The sequence below is a fragment of the Diprion similis genome, chromosome 6 (genome assembly GCF_021155765.1).
Source record: "Diprion similis isolate iyDipSimi1 chromosome 6, iyDipSimi1.1, whole genome shotgun sequence".
Classification (NCBI taxonomy): Eukaryota; Metazoa; Arthropoda; class Insecta; order Hymenoptera; family Diprionidae; genus Diprion; species Diprion similis.
In genome coordinates, this window is record NC_060110.1 from 8,062,059 (window position 1) to 8,084,816 (window position 22,758).

Consider the following 22,758-nt stretch of genomic DNA (forward strand, 5'->3'; position numbering starts at 1 on the left):
CCTGTTCTTCAAGTATCCTGTTGTTACCGTTAATCAGCAATCACTCGCCATATTCGTATCGACAAAAGTATAGTATTTCAATTCAGTCAGCCTATCAAATTGGGATCTACTGTTATTAATTAAATAATTATTTGTGACATTTTACGCCGCATCGATGATTTTTCGCGATAAACTGGTACAACTGCTCTTTAATAATGAATATGATGATGGGATCTGAGAAAATACGCGGCGAACAACGTAGGAAGACGGGCCGAAATGCAGAAATTTATGTCTCGCCGTTTGAGCGCTGTAACTTCAAAGCGGATGATCTAAAATGCTGATTGGAATCGACGAAACTGGGGAAATGATAATGACCATCCAAGAACCGATAGCTAAGCGAATACAACATTTCTCCGGACACCGGCCTTAACTTTTCAGCGATTTATTGTAGCTGATTAGGACTAAGCGAAATCATTTTCTTAAAAAAAAAAAACATCGATGTAGCGTCTGACTGGATCGATTCTGACATTTTACAAAATCTGCGAAATTACGCGAAAAACGACCTTTCTTTTTTGTGTCGCAAATGAACCAAAAAATACGCCGGAATTTTTCCGCTGTTTGGCTATATTATTTGACCCGTTGATGATAGCGGCTTTGAACAATGCGCAATCAATTTCTCCTGCAAAACTACATAGATATACAGTCGAGTCTAGCGTTTTTCAAATAAACAATTTTTCTAAAACGATGGCCTAGAAGTGTGTGTTCAAAATTTCAAATTCAAAAATTTATTTAATTTTAAACTGGAGCATTTCAAAGAAAATGAGAATTCCGCAGGGGTTTTCAGAAAAATCTAGACATATTCACAAATATATAGTGACAACAGGGAATCTACCTTCTATGGTATCGTATCCAAGGACGACGTCCCCAAATATTCCCTCATCATTTGGCACTCTTACGGACTGTAGGGTCGCACCCCAGGTAATCAATCGAACCGAAGAATTCCCCTTATTGGTCATTGTATACCTAAAAATCGCATTACACCGGTATATTTTGTACATAGGTTGAATTGAGAACCGCACGAATGTGATCGAAAATTTTCAGATTTCGATCGACTTACCGTCGGACAATTTCGTAACAGTCACGATTTATTGCGTCGCTATTGGAACTCCGTACAAATCCGAAGCCATCCTCCTTAATAAATGTTTTTGCAGTAGACATTTCACTGATAAATTGTATTACTATTATAAATATATTTTGATATTTGATTTTAGATGTTGTTTATAGAAACTTGTTAATTTAAACGAATATCCTAACATCTAAACGCTTTTCTTTTACATTATTTCATACTGTATGGACATTCGCTTATGCAAGAACGAGAATTTTGAAATCACGGGGTTATGTTTGTTGACAAAACGACAACATTTCTTTACTGCGACGATAGAGAGTTTCCGAATGAATAGAACTGATTGTGAATAGAATGTGATTTCGATTGACACTTGTTTTGTTAGGATCATGTCATGAGAACGCACCACAAGTCTTTTGAAAAATGTAGTTTCTACTTTATTTTACGAGACATATTTTGTTTGGAGGGAAAACTGCGTTCTCCTGCAGAATGGCAGAGTTGGTTCAGATCGTTTCAATTTTTTAAGGATAGACTATAGACATCTATCAAACAACCAGATAACGACATTCATAATACTAAAGATCATAATTCAAACCAACTCCTTTGCAGGATTCTTGACACAAAATTGATATATTTTAGAAGGGAAAAGGTCATGTAATAGCGGTGTGGCAACATATACACTCAGGTATAATGTTATACAAAGATATATAGAATTAAGTCTATATTTAAATTATGTTGAGTAAAAACTTCCCTAGTTATGGAAAATTCCTCACTACACTCTGTGCGTTAGCTTTTGGAATATTCCTCGTCAGTACGCCTCAATAACCCCATTGTAACGCTCGCAATTTCAACCTTTTTTTTTGTTTACCGAAACATCTCTCCACTTCTTAATTACATGCTAATTTCTTACTCCCTTCGCCTTTCGGTATGTCAACACATCACAGTCAAGTATCGACAACGCCTAATCAATCGGGTGTGATTGCCTCAGTTTGAAGCACAGCGGCATTCGTTATATTAACGTTATCAACCTTCTCAATAGTCCCATTTTCCGCATTTACTTTCTTATCTCTATCAGTCTCATTGCGATGATCATCCTTTTTTCTCGTCTCCGTGCTGCTCTTCTTCCTCTTATCTCTCTCCCCCTCTTTCTTCTTTTTTCCCCCTCCACCCTTCGGCTGACTATCAATATCCTTTGACCAAGAACAGCTCCTGCGATTAGGTGTCCTTGGAAGCGACCACGAACTACTGCGAGATTTATGTTTAGGCGAAACACTACGAGATTTTGCCCGAGTTATCATAACTCGCGATCCAGATCTCCTCCTGCGTTTTCGTCTGCTGGAATTTGTCCTCGAGTTACTTCTCGACCTGTTCAATTTTCGCGACCTCGACCTCGACCTTGTTCGCGAATGTGACCTTGAACGTCGCGATCCCGACCTCGTCCTCGCTCCACCTCTTCGTCCCGAACGAGATCTACTTTTGCTCCTGCTTCTGCTCCTGGCTCGCCCCCTGCTCCTACTCCTAGTTCTGCTTTTACTCCTGCTTCTACTTCTCGTCCGGCTTCTGCTTCTGCTCCTGTTTCTACTTCGACTACGACTCCGCCTCCTGCTTCTTGACCGCGATCTGGAGTAGGATCTAGTCCTGGATCTCCTACGACTCTGGGATCTCGACCTCGAGTCGCGATCCCAATCGCTCTCCAAATCCAAATCGTGGTAATCGTGCCCCGTCAGCTTTGCAAAGTATTTGTAGTACTGATCGTTGTAGACATGAGGATTGAACGGACGCGGCTGACGGAAATGGCCACGCCACGGGGTGAAGCCCCTACCTCTTCCGCGCAGGAAACGTCCTCTTGGTGGCCCTCTCGGTATTCCCCGCATCATTGGCGGGAAGAATAACGGCGATGCGGCCCCGTTCCAGTACCAGGCTGGATCGAAGCTTGGGTACATCACTGGATATGATCCTGCGGTATCAACTGGAAGCGGGCCTGCAGACATTAATAGAGCGAGATATGGTTACACTAGGGCAAACATATTATATTTCCCGATCAGGATGCTATTTGGTTTTGAAAATTCCCAAAATTTTCCCTGTTTCCTGAACTCCCTCCTTTGGCATATCGAATTAGACTACACTTTTTCGATATTATAAAAAATGCTGGAATCGAACAGTCTATAAATAAAACACAGAAGGTTACAAGTATTAATAAATACCAAGTTTAGTTCTTAAGCACGAATATTCACATTTTTGATAATCTAATGAATATTATTGATCAGTACAGATAATAGTTGAGAAATTTAGAGATCATATTGTACTTCATACTTTGCGAAATTTCCAATAACAACTGCAAGTATGTGCATAAACTTCCCTGATATGTTCGTATATTCTTCAGGTTTTTCTACAAAGTGGCTACGCTGTCTCGACTAAGTAACTCTAATAAAATATTTCATGTAAATTTGACCAATACCTGAGGAGGATGATGGAAGGGCGATGCCACTAGTGAGCACGCTCTTCACTTTCCTTGCACCGTCATCCGAGTAATCCGCGTCTTCGTCCGTTGCAGATTTTTTGTCCTTTTTTTGTTTTTTCTGCAAGTGTTAAAGTCAATACGAGGTTCAGAAATTTCGAAAAATTTTCAATCACCTATTTTGCATGAATAATGAGAAAATTGTTTCTAATGCAAACCTTTTTCTTTTTGTCCTTTTTGATCTTTCTTTTTTTAGATTTCTTATTCTTTCGATCTTTTTTTTTATCCTCATCAGATTCCGAGTGTTCCGACGTTTTTTCCTGGCCCAACTTTTCTGATTTCTTCACATCCTTTTTAGACTCTGTATCAGTTTTCTTGATTTCAATTTCTTTCTGCTCAACCTTCACCTGATAATATCAAATACTGCAATTAAATTTGAATTGACATTGCCAAGTGCAATTTGGAGCATGTCTCAAAAATGTTGGACAATAATAACAATAGTACCACTACCTTAAGTCTATCAAACAATTCGTCAAGCAATCTTATGCTCTCCAGCTGCCTCTGAGCCTTTATCAGCTTCCGTTCCTCTCTCGCAATTTTCATGGATACCTTATCCTCTTCTTGTTTTCGAATAATGGTCAAAGCTTTTCGCTTACGCTTTTCTTCTCTCTTCTGACGCCTAAGCTGCTTCGCGGTACTGTTCGCTTCTTCCTGCTTCCTGTATCGCACATGAAAAATAATGTAAACTTTTAACCCTAGAACCATGTCGTTTTCAGCGCCTGTAAATCCTGACAATGGATCATTTATGTTCGCTGTAAAGTTGCTGCTCCACCGTGCATTGAAAAACAGAGACAAACTGGCGGGGTTCAGGGCTTATATTCACTCTACCCTAAGCTTCTTTTATGCCAGGGTCGCAGCCCCGTACCTGCATGGATTTAGGAATACTCAGCCCTGAAAGATTTGGCATGGACACAAACGACCCATGTTCAAGGTTCTAGGCTTAATATACATTTATTTCAGAATTGATAATCCAGTCATGGTTTCTACTGACCTCTGTTCTGCTTTGCGTGATTCAATAGCTTCTTGCTTCTTGCGCAGTTTTTCCGCAGCCATGCTGTCCTGTGCAGTCAGTCTCTTTCTTTCAAACTCACGATGAGCTACGCTTGAGTCATTCATGTGTTTCGTTTTGTCAAAATCAGCCTAAACAAAATTTTATTGAATAAACAAGATAAGAATGTAATTTTGCTGTATCCTATCTGACCTTTGCGACGATGTTTGAACGACCCTAATTATTATGGCTCTGTCCCAAGTAATGCAGTTCTTGATGTATAGTCAAATGCAAGAATCAATTCATAAGTTTCGATTTTCATTTATTCCCAAAACTATATTCTTAATTGCTAACGATCTGGAATTCTCTGCTAATTAAAATACAGCCTCTGAAATGAGTGAAAGAATAAGAAGTACCAATAAGCTTGACACGTACTTTAATCGTTGCTGTAAGGTACTTGAGTGGCTCCTTCTTCAACAGTTTCATCCCTCGGAGGGCATCCATAGCATTGACAAAGTCCATATACTCAACGTACTGAATATAAGCGTCAAAGAAAAGTCCATCGCCGAAACTGAATTTTTGTATATTTGTGCCAAGCCTCATTCTTGATCTGTATGGATCTGCAGCTGGGACATCGACCCTCCGAAGGGGTCCCCATTTGCGGAATATTTTGGAGACCAGTGACTCGCTGGGGATTTCAGCCCCCTCCTCGCAGAACCACTTGACCGGTAAGCCAGTGATATGAATGGTGTCAGGTCTTTCGCCAGGTTTTAATTCGTTCATGTGTTTGGCATCCCTGAAGTAAGAGTCCCATGAATGCCGGGTTGGAAACTCGTCCTTGGCCTCTGCAGCCCGGACTTTGAGGATATTTGGGAATCCGGCTAGATTTAAACGCTGGGAATCTAGCCTGGCGAGAACCTGCTGAAGTCTGCATCTGTCTTCCAGATCGCCTTCCAGTCTTACGAATTCCAATGTACTTTTCGTTACTTTCAGTGATGAGAATTGGTCCGGACGCGCCAGGACGCGTATCTTCTCCATTACCTCCCATGTTGATATTGTTTTGCCTGTTTATATTTTATACCAATGCGCTGTAAGACCTGCCAATTCTAGGGAGATTATTTGTATGAGGCTAGAAATTTCTCGCTTCTACGGACAAAATTAGATGAGCTGAAAAGCTTTAACCATTTTAGGGTATAAAGTTATCACTACAGAATAAACATAGCTATACTGTCCAACAACAATTGATCGTTTTTCAGCATTACACAAGCCGATCAACTGTCTGATTTAGGTATTTCAATGCTGAGTACTTCTCTGTTGTTAACCGATAATTTGTATCACATTACAATTTTGGGGAGATTGAGGAGGAACTCGGATAAGGTAAAAAATACTGTGCCTGAGATTTTGTTGGATTTAACTTGATCAAAAACTTTAATAATGAGAGTCGTGGAACCTAAATGAAGCATAGGTGAATTAGTTATTAAATGTACTAAACATTTAACTTGAGGTTAAATGTGATGTGTATTTGTTAATAATCAGAACTTAGAAAAAGTAAGAATCTGCGGTTTCAATCAAGCCTGATCAATCAAAACTCTAGTTACGTAAAAATGTTATTTTGATGGGCTTTTGAACGGCGGAACAAAGTCTGGTTGCAAAATTTTCCTTTTGCAAATGGTACTTTTTTCTCAAACACATACTTAATGTTATGAAAATTTTGTATTCAGCATAGAAACATCTATACAAGAAAGTTGGAGCAATATTGTAATGCAGAATTCACTTATAGGATATTATAGATGTATCAAAGTATCATTTTTCTTCTCGCTTTGTAATGAAACACCATCATTCCACTCTCTAGGTAAAGACCTACCAATATCTCCAACACGAGTATGAAATATCATGCGATTCAAGAGAATCGGGACAGAAAAAATGGATCGAATAATATTCAACATTGTTGCATTTAATAACTGTAAAAGAACCACGACTATTATCGACATCAGCGTTACGCGGCAGCTCGATTGATATTTTACCTGGTATCTTCAGTTGAGGTAGATTAACAGATACATTAATTTTGGCAATTGGTTTCAAATACAGGCCTCGCGGCGCATACAACAGAACGACGTCGCTCAGGTCCCTGCAGCTCCGAAACCCGTTGACAACCTCTCCGCTGCGGGATTCCCTCGCCGTTTTTTCGTCCATATCTAACCTAGTTTCTAACCTAACATTGAAAAATCAGGTGGACGATTCGCGGACAGCTGATATTCGGGATTGGCGAGACAGCGAAGTTCTAAATAGCGATAAACCAGAAGTTAAAATTACTACATTAAATAATTCATACGGTTAAATAATCCTAATCAAACGGGAACTGCCAGCGGAGAGGTTGTTGTTGGGTGTTGGAGTTGCGCGGCATCTCGTATCGTCGTAATCGTTCTACGTTTTTTCAACTGCTACGCCAGGTATTAACGTAATATCTTCGGGCTGACGATCATCTGTCCGGATCTTCCTCTGCTGATGAACCGTTTTTTTTTTTCTTCTCACAACTATTTGTATACATAAAATACTTTTTTGACCTGCTTCAACTAGTAATTAGTATGGACCAGGGTATAGACACTTAATACTCCCCTCCCACGGTCTTACAGACAAGTCAGGAAACTCGTAGGGTGGGCAGCAACTCAAACAGAATAGCAATGCGTAGTGCTAATTTTCGCCACTTGGAGCAATGCCTTCGGTAAGTCCGTGGGCATGGCTGGAATTTCATGACCAGCAGAACGTAGCAGAGCAGCGGCATTTCCCACCATCCAAGCATTTTGATTGGTTGACTAACCTAACTTAACCTTAGTTAACTAATCAGAATGCTTGGTTGGTGGGAAATGATGCTGCTGGTGCTACTTTTTGCTGCTCGTGAAGTTCCAGCCTAAGCCAATCAAGGCAGCATTGAAGGTATCTGCAGCTATGTGGCACATAACTATGTATGCAAATAAACAAGCCAGGAACGGTATTAAATACCTGAACGACCTGAACAAGATTTGACACCCTTTTTTATATTAAAAAGTTGGTACATTGGGACATGAAACAGAAATTATATTTCTTTATTTCACAGATGCATACATTCGCTTGTTTTATGATTGAATATCAATATGGATGCATAACTGGTTGAACGACCATGTGTTAAGAATTTATAAGTTATTGAGTCAATTTTGCATATGTTTGCATGCTTTATTACGTTTTATCTACATGAATGTTTGACTGTTTCATAAATTCTCTCATTTCAAACTTTCAAATGTGTAATGCGTTTTGTTGGGAGATGGATACTGTTTCTTCGCCTGTAACATAACATGAATAACAAATACAAGCACTATTATATATAAAAGCCATTAAGTAGGAGATTAATCAGCTTCTATTCGAAAATGGAACAATGTAGATAATTCAGTATAATATTTGGTACGTACCGCGGGCTGAACATATTTGTAGTTCTCACACAATAGGAATAAACCAGTGAAACCAGCTATCACACTAAAGAAAGTTAGCCAGTACACGTACATCGGATAGCGAAGTGGTGCATTATGATAGTATCTATCTTCACCCAGCATGTTAGCCCATATGTGCAGCTAAGATATTAAAAAATTTTTGAATATACATAGAGGGGATAATTAATTCAACATTACCCAAAGAAAAAAAACATGGACGTTTGTTTGAATGATCATTTTTACAATTTTCACGTGATTTACTATTAGTGGACACGAACAGAATGATTTATGACTTGTGTTTTTGATTTCTGTATGACAAAATATAGGTAAACTTAATTGTATAAATTTTCAACTTTTACTTTCTTCGTAAAACAAGAATCAAAAGCCTTGTTGATATAGTAAAGACCACAAACAAGGTGTCACATAATTCTTACTTGTTCTATGAATTACTTGTTCAAGTCATGAAATTGAATGATTGGCAATTTGTTAAAAAATTAATGTGAAGAGATTTATAACAATGAAAAAATTATCGCAGTAAAATGGATATTCATCAGGAGTTTGATTTCCTTACTGTTGCGTCTTAAAAATTACTCTGAAATTCAAGTGTTTCAAACAACATGTCCTTATTTTGAGAAAATATATGAAAGCTGAAAATGAAACGAATTAAACTAACAGGTTCACCGAAATTTCTCTTATGTTCCGGGAAATCCCAAGGGTAATATTCATCCTTGGCTTCAGCAGAGATGAGAGGAAGATCTGGATAATCTCCTAAACCATTTCCATCATCTGGAATTGGTTTATAATCTTCTTTTATCAGGTTATATTTCTCTGCGGCTTTAGCTTGTTCTTCCTGTGTTGTAGGATACTTGGCTGGTAGATAGTCTCTGACCATACCTGAATGGAACAGATTTTATCACAATTGACACTACGTTCAATAGAATGTTTTTTTTACTTCGTAACAGTGAGATTTCAGTTCATTGCCTAATACGAACGAAACAATTTAATGAAATTGTTTATCAGGCCATTTAATGCAGATACAATAATGATATCTCATTATATCTGTTTTGAAGCATAAATTCTGGCAGTTTAATGACAAAATTATATATTAGCTGTTCATATGAAGTTAATTTGCACGTGAGAAAGTTGAATTGAAGATCAAAAAGATGTGTATCGCAATATCAAGGAGAAGGGAAAGTAAGCTACACATTAATTTTCGTTAAAATCTGTAATGCAAAATGACAAATTATGTAATTGACAGACATAACCTCTACGGTGTGTGTTTAATCCAGTAACTTCATTCGCACTCGCGAAATATTCCATACGAAAACATTTTTATAGTCTTTTGTTTGCACTTACTGTATTTCGCTATATTAAATGTGTAGACACCGTTTTGTGGCCATAATCGGGTAGAAATTTTACAGAGCTTCGCGAGAGATGCCATTTTTGATAACTCAGGCCTTTTCGGCTCTGACCACCGATCATAGACACCACGGAGATAGACACTTCGGCTCGGTAGCTCTCAACAAAGTCAGGAACTGTGTCGAACGAGGTCGAACGAACAGGCGTCAAGCCGTAGACTACGTAAGTATCAAAACTAAACACAATAATATGCCTACAACCATGCCGATGTATGAACAAATCAATACAAAAGACAATCTAAAGCCAGACTTGAATCGAACATCTTTTATCTCTTGCATATTTTTACATTTCTCAACGCTTTTCATACTCATATATTGCGATTCGAGCCATGAAACGGGTAAAACATCGAACGGGCTCGTATGGTAAAGAAGACATGACGATGGATTCGCATGGCTGTTCTCATGTGTTCAGGATACAAGGGATAAGAGCGATGGCAGCGCCACTAGCGTCTGAGCGAGCGAGATTGAGAACGAGGGAAAGAAATATGGCCGGCGGCTTGTGTTATTCGGTGTAATTCGGTGGGATTTGTCGTAGTCGCGGTTAAGATTGCTTTGTCTTATTTAGGTTGAAATATTACAAATTTACTGCATGAACGTAGTGGAAACTGTTCGGCGTATGTTCGGCGCAAGCCAGAGCTAAGAGTTAGAAAGGTACGGATGGTTTTTACAGACATATTAACAAATGTATGTCTTACGCTTTTGCGTAATGGCCAAGAAGGGACTCCGATTTGCTCGAGTGTGTTTGTGCCTCAACTCTGTTGACGATGAAATTCTAGTTGAAATCGTTATGATTAGAAAATAACACGTTGAATAATACAATTAAGGTATCAAGTTTTCCGTAAGTTATAAATTATCTGAGAAGAAAGCAGAGTGTTAAGTGGTATTTGGTGACGAAGCCGTGAGTTTTGTGTCACACACACGCACATTTGTGTTCCATTAATTCAAGTGAAATTATACAAGTTTTTCGCCTCACCATGCTTTACGAATCGTTGTTGTATTTTTAGATAGTTTTTCTTTTTAATTTCTCTTCATTTCCTTGGGTATTATGAATGACGTTTTCTTGTGTCTACTTCTTTTGCTATTAATTATTCAGATTTTTTGTCACCAGCTTTGTTGTTAACTTGTCAATATAAAATGAGGTTACCTTTAACGGGTTATCGTACTCGTGATCACAATCCTGACAAAGATTGTTCAGTTTGAGCTATAAGATTTTGACTGAAAAAGGCATCATGCTAAGAATCAGAATGCCAAGAAAGTTACCTCGCACACCCATATATGCAATCGATGTATCAGTTTTTATTACTCCGCGACGCGATATCATTTCAGTTGCTTTTCTGTGAATACGAAGCAAAAATTCTTGACAAAATAAACGTTGTGCCTTTCCTATGTATTTTGACCTCAGAAAGTATGCAATCGAGCCTGAAATATCTTACGATCTATTCATGTTAGAAACTACAAATTGCTTCTGATCAAAATATGTCAGCAAAGCAATTCTGTTAATCTATGGAATATAAGCAATATTTCAATTGCTAACGATTATACTTTTGTTGAATGGAATGGACTTGGAAAAATCATGGATGCTAAAGCTAAAAGAGTCAACCGACAAAAAAATGTTGATTTCAAAATATTTTTTCTGCATTCTTACGCGAACCTTGTTAAACGTCAGAGGCGGACCTAAGTCTTCCATAAAAGAAACTAAAAACTCATATCCTGATGTTTGTCTAACTTTGGTTTCATTATTGATGAAATTTATATTTCAGGATCCGAGTACTGAATAAGCTGGAGTCTGATAGAAACAACATGGCGAGCCCGTCGCCCCAATCGTCTCCCATGCCACCCCCACAAGCACCAAGCCCAATGGGTCCTCCCCAACAGGCTCCATCCCCGTCTAATCCTCAAGGTAGCCCAATGGGTCCTCCGCAACATCATCCTCATAGTCCGACTCAAGGATATCAGGGCGGTCCACCAATGCCGCAGCAGCAGCAGCAGCCTCCTCCACAACAACAGGGGTATCCTCCACATCCGCAGCAAATGCCACCAAATATGGGACCTCAGGTGAGATGTTTTTAAAATCAAATCACTTAAAGAAGCTAAAGCCTTTAAAATTCACAATGTGAAGTGAAGGGTTTAAATTTAATAGTTATAATTCAAAGGATGAATTAAGTTAAGAGAATAAAGAACAATTTCAGAACTTGAACATATATGTGACGATTTTTCTAATCTCTTCACTCACATACGGTACAAGATACAAATAAAATATTATTGAGCATTTGAATTTATCAGTGGCAAGAAGTCTGATATTTTTTTCTGAGTTATGCTGTCTGTTTCCTTGAATAGATTAACAATTTGTTCAGCTATTTCACGATTGCAGGCTGCAATCACTTTTGGGTTCATCAAATCTAAAACTCCACCTGAAATAAAAATCCATTTCAAGTCCGTAAATTAATTTAAAAAATTCTGTACATAGATGAATGTACATGCAATCCGTCAAATTTTAAAAAGCGTATTTTTTGCTTCTGCGACACTAATTATTCTGTTTTCAATATTTAGAATTTTTATATTAGTATAAATAATAAATATACATATATGTGTTCTCGTTAATTTTACACCGGCAAAAAAAAAAAAAGATTTCCTTTGATTACGCGTACCATGAACTACACGATCTTACCAGTGGTATCCACAACCGTCCCCCCAGCCTCTTCGATAATTAATTGTCCGGCAGCCACGTCCCATGGGTCTATGCCTTCGATGTGATATGCTTCGATTGCGCCCATCGCCACATAGCATAGACTTAACGCAGCCAGTCCCAGGGATCTAATTCTGAAATAATTCTTTGATAGTTTCATTCAGAATGATATTTACACGCAACTATTCAACAATGAGAGTTTGTTTCAATTAATACATCTCGTATTCCTTGAACTTTTTCTGGTACCAACCCGTGAGTCCTCTGAATTAAAAAATGTGCTCTGCTATATACACTTATGGTATGTTTTTCATCTTTGGCTAACCATGGTTCCATTCCGACCAGAGCATGCGAAAGGTCTGGAAGATTTAATTTTGTGTCAAGTCTAACATTTTTGCTCGACGAATTTTTGATTCCAATTTATTGTACTTTCGAATATTATATTATTATGGTTTGCTCAATTTCAGACAATTCTAAAGTTGTCAAATAACAAATTTTTCTAATCATGTATAGTTATAATAACGTTGCTAACGTCAACCTCATGGTTTTGTTTTACCTTGAACACCAGAAGTTCGGATCCGAGTCCCATTTAGAAAAGCTCCTCTTCCCCTCACTGCAGAGAAGAATTGTTCTATCACAGGATTGTAAACAATTCCGATTTCAACTCTTTTATTGATGACCAAAGCGATGGAGATACAAACGTGAGGAAACTTGTGAACAAAGTTAGTCGTTCCGTCTATTGGATCAATTATCCAAGTGGGATCGTTAGTCAATTCTGGTGGTTTACCTTCTTTCGCCACATCTTCTTCTCCTATAAACCTGTAATTCGAATCACGTGACCATTATTGTTGAGTTGTAATATGTTATGTATAATTAATTGTTAGTCGGTGAATATTTATGACGAAACTCACTTGTGACTGGGAAACTTTGCTGACAAGCTGGTTATTACAGTTTCCTCCACTCTTCGATCGTATTCCGTCACTAAATCCCAATCGATTCCTTTAACTGAGACTTTCTTTTCCTTGTTTATAGCTTCAGCTATAACCTGAATGTTTCAAGCAGGTTGAGTGGAAAAATTGAAAAAAAATTGCTCGATTGCAAGAGACTTGTTTCAAGTTTATAATCGACTTTGCTTCCCAAGGAGCTCAGTTTGGCAAATACCTGACAAACGCTGCAGCGTTTTTGAATTATTAATATCCTACGATTATTTTCCCTTGTATAAAAATTTCGGCTTTGAATTAATTCATCCTCTGATGATCGTTTTGTGCGTTTTATCATCTCCCGCTTAGTTTCTCAAACTCCACCAAAACTTAATACTTCACTCGATTGTACGATAGATTATATTATAAATTAAAAAAGTTCACTCACCTTTCCCGCATCTCTAGCCAGGATTTCTACCGTCTCGTAAAAATTTGTCAAATCGTTATCACTCGTCATCGTGGTCATCTTATAGCGTTGCTTCACGTTGACAGACTAAGAACGATGGAAACGCTACTGAAACCTGACTTTCATCTGCTCGGTATAATCGAGGTCGTAAATTTCAAGGTTTCTAGTTATACGTGTATTCAGGTATCTGGGATCGTAGAAGCAATAACTTGTTTACATTGTTTTATTTATATTTTTTTTCTATGGCTTACTTGTACAGTGTGAGATCGAGAAGTTTTTTTATTCAGATTATTTACATTTTTTTATATCACAAGTACAACGTGGTTTGTTTCTTTTTTATCTTGATACGTACGAGGTATCGAAAGGCACATGACTTACTGCTGAGGAAAACGAGAGGTGTACCTTATACATGTCAATTTCCGTGTGTGTGCGTGCGTGTGATTGCAATGCATGGGTACATAGGTGTACACGCGAGGACGAGAACTTCCTTGCTAATGTTCATTTCGCTTTCTTTTCCTTGTATGCTTCACACCCATGATGATTTCACTTTACGATTCACTTTCGATATGTTCAGCCCTTGAACCGCAGGCGGTAAATAGTATGTGATAATTACATATGTGTAAAAATTGATACAAATAATATGTGTGCGCAGAAAGAAAGGTTTATTTGGATCATCAAACGCATTTTGTGTATAAATGCTTCTGAAATTTGTTACTGGTGTCTCATTTCTTTGAGCAGTACCACAAATATTGTTGAATAAAAAAAAAAAAAAAAAAAAAAAAAAAAGAGGTAAAAGTTATGGAAATAACTGAAATAATTAAAGTAAGAAATGTAATGAAAGTGACGAGAACAATGAAGACATCGAAAACATAATATAATAATAACCATTATAACCATAATGATCATTATATTAGTAGTCGTAATTACTACGGCAATTCGTACAGACGAAATTCATGAGGGTGAAGTTGGTAACGAAACATTAGGGTAAAAATCATTTTTGCGTAATTTTCAAATGACTTTATTTAAAGTAGTTGGCTTTTCGAAGTATAAGTATGTTTTGTTTACCATGGTTTACGAAATTTCAAACAATACTAAAGCTACGAAGTAACGATTTTTTCTGAACATAAATCGTTACAGTAACCAAGATTGATCCGAATCAAAAATTTCCGGACAGACGGACAGACGATCGTGTACTTGACTTATATTGATCACCATGGAGTAATTTTATTATATTCTATTGTATTCTCAAAATGTAAGTACGGAAGTCATTGCAGACTTTCAATTATGAAATAATTATAACGTAAAAAGCTGTAAAAAGATCGCTTTATTGTTGATGTATAATTACGAAGAGAAAAATTGTTCCGCACAATCTCATCGCTTCATCCTTATCGACTAAATAAAGTTCAACGTGCATTATAAAATTCTTAAATTTTACAACAAGTGAAATTTTAGTACTTCGACACCTATGCGTCGGTTTAAACATTGATTGAAAGATTCCTTGTTTCTATCTGTCGTTTCTTCAATTGGTAGTGTTTTTCATTTGGTCAACTCTCTCGTCTGTTTCGTGAATAATCTTCACCATTGCAGCTGCGATTTTTGAATTCGCCGCTCCGATCGCTCTTGGCCTCATAATGTCCACTCGATCACCTGCGCTTAAATCCATGCCTTAGTCGTCATTCTATTTGCGGTAATTTTTAATCGTGTCATTCTCAACTACTGCTTTAATGTTAAGCCCGTATTTTTCACCTGTAACTCGGTCGACGACAACACCTCCGGCTTCTGCAATAATCAGAGAAGCTGCGGCGATGTCCCAAGCTTCTATGCCAGGTCCTTCAATGTGATAAGCGTCAACAGCTCCCATCGCTACGTAGCAAAGTGTTAAGGCGGCAACTCCGAGAGTCCGTATTCTGAAATTGTCGAAAATTATCGAAACGTCGATGTTTAATGTGCAGAACAAACATCGGTCGGAATTATTGTAACCAATGAGAACGCTGCTGAAGAATTTTACCATCAGAGCATTTATAGCATGAGTATATATATAGGTATAAAGGCTTACCCGTGTGCCACTTTTATAATTGCTCGTAGTCTTTCGACCACGTACTCTGCCATGCTTTCAATCTTTATAAATCCGGGCTCGAAGCAGACCAGAGCTTTTGAAAAATCTGTAAATAAACGTTTTATCGGGTAACCCCAAGAGGTTGTTTCCGTTTAACTCTCGCAATAATGACATGAGAAATTCACAAGTCTGTGCAATTTCGCTCACCCTCCACTTCCGAGGTTCTAATCGGTTCTCCGTTGAGAAAAGCACCCCGACCTTTTCGAGCCGTGAATAGTTGCTCCAGAAGTGGATTGTACACTATTCCAATCATCACTTCCTTCCGTATTGCTAAAGCGATCACGACACAGGTATGCGGGAATCCGTGAACGAAATTGGTAGTGCCGTCAATGGGGTCTATTATCCATGTCGGAGCATCGGTAAGATCTGGTGAATTATTACCCGCCGATTCTTCGGCGATAAACCTGAAATTTGAAATGTCTGATTTATATTTGTAATACATATTTTCAGTACCATCTCGAAGTTTCTTTATTAGGCGAATTTCTTTGGATTCTTGTGGTATCATTATAAGCATGGAGAACGGGTACTTGCATGTGATCTGGGTATTGACTTCTCAAACGATCAATTATGATGTTTTCAATCTCCCGGTCGTATTGTGTCACAAGATCCCAATCACCTCGTTTCGTGTCGACGGATTTTCGCAGTTTTATCGAGTTGGTGATGACCTTTCAACAGTTTATAGTATTAACGATTAATCGAATATTTTACGACAAAGTAATACTCGCGATTTTCGAACTCCCACCTTGGCAGCTTCCCGAGTCAAACCCATAACGAATTCGTAGTACACATCGAGGGTGGAATCCGTCGTCATTTTAGTTTTGGTCTTATTTACTTAAGTCGCGAAGAAAATTTAAATAAATGGTCAGTGCAGCAGTTCTTCTGACTTCCTTTCGGGGAAACGGATACCTTTGAACTACCATTCTACTCACTTCTTCTGTCTCGACTTTTAGTTCGTTTAATCGAAGGTTAGATTGGCCCAGTGGTTTCTGCGTTATACTTGGATCAATTCACATTCTCTTTTGAAGGTTTCTTAACACCCACCATCATATTATGCAGTAGTGTTTACAGTACACGTTCAATAACTGCTGGCAAATTCTCTGCATATACAGTGAAGCTTTTTTTTTAAACTGGTTAGCGTTTGATATGCATTAGGTTTATGTGAATTAACTTACAGATAACGTTCCAGAGTTGGGTTACCTTTAGTGTCTGCATCTGTTACATATTATAGATTAAAATGAAACTTTCGTCAAATATCACATCTTTTGTACCGAATAAGATTAAAAAAAAAGTAACACGGTTATGTATATTTGTTCCGGTTTGCAAATTTTTTTTTATTCATATATACTGATAATAGTGCTTGTAGAATACCATATTCAATTCTTTTTCAATCGTTTTCTTAGCGTCTTCAGATCCGTCTCTATTATTAACTTCGAAGTTTCTATGGCCAAAACTTCGTTGGCCGCTGCGATAACTTTTGGAGCCATAAAATTGAAGATCCCACCTGAAAATGAAGAAGCATGGAGACACGATCATTATATCAATGTACCGCGCTATTCATCTTTGCTATTTTGCATCGTTTTGATCGGGGTCTTTACATACATTATTATATGCACGTGACAAAATTTGAATGAACAAATTAAATTGACGACGATTGACTTTACGATTTTATTCAATGTCAAGCTTATAGAAAAATGGCGACAAAAATATTTTGCGTAACTAGTATTTGACGATAGGAATTTGTTTTTCATTAAATGTGGAATTAGATGCTTGGGGGCTGAAAGAATTGTATTAAACGACAGATTCATACCTTTTGTGTCGATGATGGTGCCTCCAGCTTCCGTTAAGATAAGACAACCCGCGGCAACGTCCCAAGACTTGAGTCCGTCCATGTGAAATACGTCGATTATCCCTCTGGCTACGAAAGCTAAAGCCAAAGCGGCAGAACCTATCGTGCGCACTCTGGAATTGCAGATTATACAATCATGCACGATTCACACTTACGAGTGTTATTCTCTACCGAATAGTGATTTTTCTCTAAGGGTTTTCGTGTAGTATAATAATGCTGAAAAAGTACCCGTTTTTTCTTACCCGTGAGCAACCTCGATTATAGCATTGAAACGTGCTAATCCAATGTCAGTTTTAGATGTAGTGAATAACGCCGAAGTTTCCAAATTAACCAGTGATTTTTTCAACTCTAAAAACCAATACGAGAGACGTGAGAAAACATGGGCATATATATTATGATTTATATTTAATTATTAGAATTTTCTGACATTAATAAACTGCACTACGTATAACTAAAATTATATTCGTTTTTTCTTTTTCGTTTGAAATTATTTCAATCTAATATTACCTTTTGTTGACGATGGTCGAATAGACTTTCCGTTCAAACTGGCACCCTGACCTTTCTTCGCGGTATACATCTCATCGTAGCACGGATTATAGATGATTCCTATTTCAAGCCTTTTATTTATCACCAGAGCAACTGAAATGCAGATCTGAGGAAAACGGTGAACAAAATTGGTCGTCCCGTCTATCGGGTCTATTATCCACGTTGGTGCATCCGTAAGTTCGGGGATTTCTTTATTAGTCGACGATGTTTCCTCTCCGATAAATCTGGCACAGTTTAAATTACAATATTTGTTTATACACGTAATGCTATGTTTTTTTATATCACATTTGATCATTACTTGTGGTCCGGAAATTCGTTTGACAATTTTTCAAACAGCAGCCTCTCAACTTCTTTGTCATATTTAGTGACGAGGTCCTTGTCGGATGATTTCGTCTCTATGTCCTTTAATTCGTTGATGCCGTCCTTGATTACCTGCAGAGTTGAACAATTGATTAAAATCGATTTATTGCAAGCGTTTAAGGAGTTTGGTCATTTGTTATTACGATTTCATTCTAATGCTTGAATCTCTATTAGTTTCCTGTTTCTGTCTATTCACTTGAGTTTTCACTAACAGAGAGAATTATCATTTTATACTTGTTCAATTTTTATACATTTATAAGCGCTATTTCATAATCTGTTTAAAATCTGATTATGCTGGAAGTAAATTTCACGTTAATTAATTATAAGTCAATTGCTTAACCCTCTTACCTCAGCGGCTTCTAAAGTCAATAACTTGGCAACTTGGAAAAAATGCTCAATCTCTTCCGCGCTCGTCATTCTTACCGTCTTCTCGGTGGACACCTTCGAACGTTGGTCTTCGAACCAACTGAATGAATAATTGTCGGATTGTCAACACTTTATCATTATCATCAACGGCAATGTTATACTTACTTTTATAATGTTTGTCTCTGCACATATAATACACTATTTCCGATAACGAAAGTTAAAATTTCAGAAGAAGCTTCTTGTTTTCGGTTATCTTATCACAATCAGGTGCGAAAAAATATGCAGGTATTACTTGGTATACTTTAGTTGAATAAAAATATCAAGTTAGAAATCCTTCGAAAGTTATATTGTCAGGCAGAGACATACTCATTGATCCCAAATCTTTGATCATTTTTTTTCATTAAATCAATACTTGATATTGTCAATTAATATCGGTCAAATATCGTATAGCTAAGAACAACAATAGTACTATTATTTAAAATTCTTTATTTACTTGTGATAATTTTGCAAAAATACTTACAATATTTAATGAAAAATATAATTCAACAACGCTTATCTATAATTTATATTCATGAAGAAGAATTAGAGATGAAAATCTGTGCTGCTTAATTTCATCCATAAGTTAATATTTACAATTTATATAAGGTGTAACAAATTTAACTAAACATATAAGTATGTCGGGTCCAGTGATTGACTTTTGTTACAAACTACGGGATCGAATGACGTGGGTTTAACCCTCGCCATGTAGTATAGCGTATAAAAATACTGAAATTTGAAAATGCAACTTCCAATTCTATGTAATAACTACGATGCTTGCATGCTCTTGAGCCTCTTCTGGCGTGTTCTGTCGTCCGCGTGTTTGATCAGCTTGACCAACTCTTGACCCAACTTGTGATTGCCTACTGCCAGGACTTTGGGACTCATCACTTCAAAATTCCCACCTTTAAAATAGTAGAAGTTGAGTCAACGGTTATATCAACGAAAACGTCAAGTTCGAAAGAGTAAATCAGAACTGTCAATGCACTGTCAGATTTTCTTACCATTCGTATCTATCACAACGCCACCAGCCTCTTTTATTATGAGGGTACCTGCAGCCACGTCCCAAGGCATCAGGTTGTCGGTGTGATATGCTTCTGCAGCACCCATTGCTACGTGACAAAGTGTCAAGGCAGCCGAACCGAGAGTTCTGATCCCGTGAGCGATTGATACGAATGCCTCTAGTCTTCCAAGGATTATGTCTCTGATATCTTCGATTGTCGCGTAGGAAGCTTCAATGCAGATCAAAGAATTTGCGAGTTCTGAAAGAAGGATAAACCTAATGTTAGTGATACTAATTATTATACTGTAGAAATGCGACGTTATGAATACCACTCGGTTACTACAAAGGCACGCTGAGAAGCTTCTATTTTTTATTCAATTCAGTTTCCGGTTTCTCCAAAAAGTAACTCATTTTTACAGGTGATCGGAAGTCTGATGGAATACTAAATGGTTTTCATCGCAGACGATAATCTATAATTAATATATTTTAAAGATTTCATATCTCGGTCTCAAGCAGTTATGGAAATAATTGAGGAATATTATCGACTTTATAATTATTCACAAATTATTTCACTCAAATTCATTAGTTTTCCAAGTAACATTCCTTAGCGAGTATAGTTGTCACAGATGAATATTTCTTTGTTTATAAATAAATCATGCACGTGACGTAAACTTCACGCTGAATCGTTGTAGTAATAAAATAACGCATTTCATTTACGAGCAATATTAAACGTGATTAATTTTTTTTTTCACCACTTTGCGGTAAACAATTCTCGGCAAACGAGAGTCGAAAAATCCCGGGCAATTATATTTGCGGTCTAATTTTACAACATTTTATCACAGGAGGAGTTGTTGGAATTCCTCGAAAGATTTATTACGCTGTGATAACTTGAGAAGATGTAATTTCCTCATTTTAATACCGAGATGTTTTACCGACCCACTTTCTATTCGTTTATTTGACACAATTGAAGTTTGATCGAATAAAGACGATATAAAATGCTGAGGTCAGACCAAAGTCAGGATACTATAATACTTTTGTGCAAATTATACAAACTAACCTTCGACCGATGAACTTCTTATTGATTTCCCATTGAGAAAAGCTCCGCGTCCTTTTCTTGCTGTGAATAATTGTTCAAGAACCGGATTGTAGACGATGCCAATCTCTAACTCTTTATTTATTGCCAGAGCAATTGATATGCACGTGTGAGGAAACGAGTGTACGAAATTTGTAGTTCCGTCGATGGGGTCGATTATCCATGTCGGTGCATTGGTCAATTCTGGCAAATAATTGTTAGTGGAGACGGTTTCCTCGCCAATGAATCTGTGCAACAAAGATAATAATTATAAGTAATGACAGTCATTCGTTGCTTCCAGGATTATTCTGCTTTTTTGTAACAATGTTGAAACGGTACTGCAGGAACGTACTTATGGTCGGGGAACTCCTTGCTTAATCCAGCTATCAGGATCTCCTCCACTTTTCGGTCGTATTGAGTCACCAGGTCCCAATCACCAGCTTTTGTTTCGATATTTTTACCACCTTGGATAGCTTCTCTGATCACCTGAAATCGAGAAACTAACCGTCAATTACAGTGCTAAGCGTAAATACTTGAGAGGCATTTATATAAATTATAATCCAGCTAAATGAGTAAACGGTCGTTTAACTGATTTAAAGAATTCAAACTGGTTATAAACCTTCGCGGAGTCGATGGTCAGTTTCATGACAAAATCGAAGTAATGGTTCAAATCGTGTTGTTGGCTACCCATTTTGATGCGGCTAGTTATTGGCTTATTTTCAAATTAAGACGCTTGGAAACCTGAGCTGCGATTTAAAAATAATTTCAATTGAATTTACGCTTTGCGATGGAAATTTTTTTTTGCTTCACGCTGCAATAATGCACTGCACTGTTCCACTGTTTCTCTCAGAGTGGCTTTTCGGTCTGATCATTCGGGTATTTAACACTCTTTGCGCAACCCCCACCACCCCTATCTTCTCTGCGTTCGCAATGCCACACTATTTCGGACAGTAGATGCGAACGATCAGGTTCTTTTCCACACCAATTGAATTGGAATATTCCACCAGCGGGAGATCGGTGGCAATATGACACATTGCGGAATATTTAAATTAACTAGCCAGACCTCCAGTTTTTGATAATTGATTACATCGCAGGTAGGATGTTTAACTCGCATTGTTATTTTATTTATTTGTGAACGTTTTGTTTGGGGTATATTTATTGCAGATGAAAACAATCTTATCGGAATATTCAGCAGAGAAACTAAAAATAATCAAGTCATGCTTTTTCTTATAACTGCAATTTCCTGTAACTTAAAACTTAGAAATATTTTGACTTAGCCGATTGTTGGAAAAAAAGTAATGTTTTGTCGGAACCATTGAGATACTTGTGCAATAAAAGTTTAGAATGACTCCTTGTTGACACGTGATGTTGAAAAAAAATTACTTTCACTGTTTTCGTTCTTACTCTGTAAGGTACTTCTTCAAGCATTCACTAGTTTTTTGATGATAAGTAATATACTCTTTTTTTCAAATTAATCAATCAAGTACTACACAGTATTAGTTAAAGAAAAGTTTTTATGTAATTTTTTCTAAAAATACGTGTAATCGAAATGAGACGTTTTGATTTCGTTGATTCTGGTCCAAATGCAAATTACAAAAAAAAAAAATAATTCCTCGGTATTTTGTGCTCTTTGATTGCCAAATAAAAACAATTCACGGGTTTTCACAATAGGAGATACTGGTTTGTTTATCACCACTCGATATGCATGCATTTTACACTATGAATTCACACTGTATTCAATGAATACACATCATCTATATTATTTACGATAAGCAGAGTATATTTGTTATATCTAACAAACGTTATATATTTATACAGCAAGATTTTATACACAATGATATAACTTGGCACTACGTT

At 37.3% G+C, this 22,758-nt stretch overlaps 7 protein-coding genes across 18 annotated transcripts in view; 1 reads left to right on the plus strand and 6 right to left on the minus strand.

Moving 5' to 3' along the window:
• Window positions 1-1,965: 1,965 nt before the first annotated feature.
• On the minus strand, window positions 1,966-7,216 carry LOC124406735 (A-kinase anchor protein 17A-like). 4 transcript variants are annotated; one of them, XM_046882296.1, is made up of 7 exons: window positions 6,633-7,216; window positions 5,044-5,672; window positions 4,612-4,760; window positions 4,071-4,278; window positions 3,779-3,967; window positions 3,561-3,681; window positions 1,966-3,083 (listed from the first exon to the last, which is right to left on the minus strand). In XM_046882296.1, exons 1-7 carry the CDS (start codon window positions 6,799-6,801, stop codon window positions 2,068-2,070), a joined length of 2,481 nt encoding a protein of 826 aa, XP_046738252.1. In that variant the 5' UTR covers window positions 6,802-7,216; the 3' UTR covers window positions 1,966-2,067. The 4 variants fall into 4 exon arrangements, with proteins under 4 accessions (XP_046738252.1, XP_046738253.1, XP_046738251.1 ...); XM_046882297.1 differs by having other exon boundaries at window positions 1,966-3,071; window positions 4,065-4,278; XM_046882295.1 differs by having other exon boundaries at window positions 4,065-4,278.
• Window positions 7,217-7,785: 569 nt separating this feature from the next.
• On the minus strand, window positions 7,786-9,576 carry LOC124407173 (NADH dehydrogenase [ubiquinone] 1 beta subcomplex subunit 8, mitochondrial). Its single transcript, XM_046883033.1, has 4 exons — window positions 9,426-9,576; window positions 8,743-8,963; window positions 8,052-8,210; window positions 7,786-7,925 (listed from the first exon to the last, which is right to left on the minus strand). Exons 1-4 carry the CDS (start codon window positions 9,508-9,510, stop codon window positions 7,866-7,868), a joined length of 525 nt encoding a protein of 174 aa, XP_046738989.1. The 5' UTR covers window positions 9,511-9,576; the 3' UTR covers window positions 7,786-7,865.
• A 395-nt stretch (window positions 9,577-9,971) lies between these two features.
• The window catches only part of LOC124407640 (ATP-dependent helicase brm), a 63,808-nt gene continuing 51,021 nt past the window's right edge, over window positions 9,972-22,758 (plus strand). For all 9 annotated transcript variants that reach the window (XM_046883966.1, XM_046883967.1, XM_046883958.1 and 6 more), the window contains exons 1-2: window positions 9,972-10,138; window positions 11,248-11,542. In XM_046883966.1, the coding sequence (XP_046739922.1) occupies window positions 11,288-11,542 (255 nt within the window). In that variant the 5' untranslated portion in view covers window positions 9,972-10,138; window positions 11,248-11,287. The remainder of the gene's footprint in view (window positions 10,139-11,247; window positions 11,543-22,758) is intronic.
• Window positions 11,612-13,754, minus strand: LOC124407641 (inositol monophosphatase 1-like). The gene is made up of 6 exons (XM_046883969.1): window positions 13,539-13,754; window positions 13,082-13,215; window positions 12,727-12,989; window positions 12,424-12,529; window positions 12,156-12,307; window positions 11,612-11,898 (listed from the first exon to the last, which is right to left on the minus strand). Exons 1-6 carry the CDS (start codon window positions 13,614-13,616, stop codon window positions 11,747-11,749), a joined length of 885 nt encoding a protein of 294 aa, XP_046739925.1. The 5' UTR covers window positions 13,617-13,754; the 3' UTR covers window positions 11,612-11,746.
• Window positions 14,924-16,591, minus strand: LOC124407643 (inositol monophosphatase 1-like). Its single transcript, XM_046883972.1, has 6 exons — window positions 16,415-16,591; window positions 16,204-16,337; window positions 15,820-16,076; window positions 15,613-15,718; window positions 15,303-15,463; window positions 14,924-15,203 (listed from the first exon to the last, which is right to left on the minus strand). The coding sequence occupies exons 1-6, from the start codon at window positions 16,481-16,483 to the stop codon at window positions 15,076-15,078; spliced, it is 855 nt and encodes a 284-aa protein (XP_046739928.1). The 5' UTR covers window positions 16,484-16,591; the 3' UTR covers window positions 14,924-15,075.
• LOC124407644 (inositol monophosphatase 2-like) lies at window positions 17,023-18,892 on the minus strand. The gene is made up of 6 exons (XM_046883973.1): window positions 18,773-18,892; window positions 18,363-18,496; window positions 18,026-18,288; window positions 17,761-17,866; window positions 17,480-17,631; window positions 17,023-17,173 (listed from the first exon to the last, which is right to left on the minus strand). Exons 1-6 carry the CDS (start codon window positions 18,839-18,841, stop codon window positions 17,046-17,048), a joined length of 852 nt encoding a protein of 283 aa, XP_046739929.1. The 5' UTR covers window positions 18,842-18,892; the 3' UTR covers window positions 17,023-17,045.
• Window positions 19,553-21,695, minus strand: LOC124407642 (inositol monophosphatase 1-like). Its single transcript, XM_046883970.1, has 5 exons — window positions 21,521-21,695; window positions 21,254-21,387; window positions 20,887-21,149; window positions 19,831-20,088; window positions 19,553-19,731 (listed from the first exon to the last, which is right to left on the minus strand). Exons 1-5 carry the CDS (start codon window positions 21,590-21,592, stop codon window positions 19,595-19,597), a joined length of 864 nt encoding a protein of 287 aa, XP_046739926.1. The 5' UTR covers window positions 21,593-21,695; the 3' UTR covers window positions 19,553-19,594.

Excerpts from the sequence above, each read along its gene's own strand:
- LOC124406735 (XM_046882295.1), bottom strand. The coding sequence starts at position 6,801 with ATGGACGAAAAAACGGCGAGGGAATCCCGCAGCGGAGAGGTTGTCAAC. Across the intron at positions 4,761-5,043 it reads ACCTTACAGCAACGATTAAA|GCTGATTTTGACAAAACGAA; the intron begins GTACGTGTCAAG and ends AATTTTGTTTAG. Across the intron at positions 3,084-3,560 it reads CCTTCCATCATCCTCCTCAG|GCCCGCTTCCAGTTGATACC; the intron begins GTATTGGTCAAA and ends TAATGTCTGCAG.
- LOC124407173 (XM_046883033.1), bottom strand. The coding sequence starts at position 9,510 with ATGGCATCTCTCGCGAAGCTCTGTAAAATTTCTACCCGATTATGGCCA. Across the intron at positions 8,964-9,425 it reads ATTTAATATAGCGAAATACA|GTATGGTCAGAGACTATCTA; the intron begins GTAAGTGCAAAC and ends TGTTCCATTCAG. Across the intron at positions 8,211-8,742 it reads AGAGAAATTTCGGTGAACCT|CTGCACATATGGGCTAACAT; the intron begins GTTAGTTTAATT and ends TTAATATCTTAG.
- LOC124407641 (XM_046883969.1), bottom strand. The coding sequence starts at position 13,616 with ATGACCACGATGACGAGTGATAACGATTTGACAAATTTTTACGAGACG. Across the intron at positions 13,216-13,538 it reads TGGCTAGAGATGCGGGAAAG|GTTATAGCTGAAGCTATAAA; the intron begins GTGAGTGAACTT and ends TGAAACATTCAG. Across the intron at positions 11,899-12,155 it reads GACGGTTGTGGATACCACTG|GTGGAGTTTTAGATTTGATG; the intron begins GTAAGATCGTGT and ends TTTTTATTTCAG.
- LOC124407643 (XM_046883972.1), bottom strand. The coding sequence starts at position 16,483 with ATGACGACGGATTCCACCCTCGATGTGTACTACGAATTCGTTATGGGT. Across the intron at positions 16,077-16,203 it reads AGTCAATACCCAGATCACAT|GTTTATCGCCGAAGAATCGG; the intron begins GCAAGTACCCGT and ends TTCAAATTTCAG. Across the intron at positions 15,204-15,302 it reads TGTCGTCGACCGAGTTACAG|GTGATCGAGTGGACATTATG; the intron begins GTGAAAAATACG and ends ATTTAAGCGCAG.
- LOC124407644 (XM_046883973.1), bottom strand. The coding sequence starts at position 18,841 with ATGACGAGCGCGGAAGAGATTGAGCATTTTTTCCAAGTTGCCAAGTTA. Across the intron at positions 18,289-18,362 it reads AACGAATTTCCGGACCACAA|ATTTATCGGAGAGGAAACAT; the intron begins GTAATGATCAAA and ends AAACTGTGCCAG. Across the intron at positions 17,174-17,479 it reads CACCATCATCGACACAAAAG|GTGGGATCTTCAATTTTATG; the intron begins GTATGAATCTGT and ends CTTCATTTTCAG.
- LOC124407642 (XM_046883970.1), bottom strand. The coding sequence starts at position 21,592 with ATGGGTAGCCAACAACACGATTTGAACCATTACTTCGATTTTGTCATG. Across the intron at positions 21,150-21,253 it reads AAGGAGTTCCCCGACCATAA|ATTCATTGGCGAGGAAACCG; the intron begins GTACGTTCCTGC and ends TTTGTTGCACAG. Across the intron at positions 19,732-19,830 it reads CGTTGTGATAGATACGAATG|GTGGGAATTTTGAAGTGATG; the intron begins GTAAGAAAATCT and ends ACTATTTTAAAG.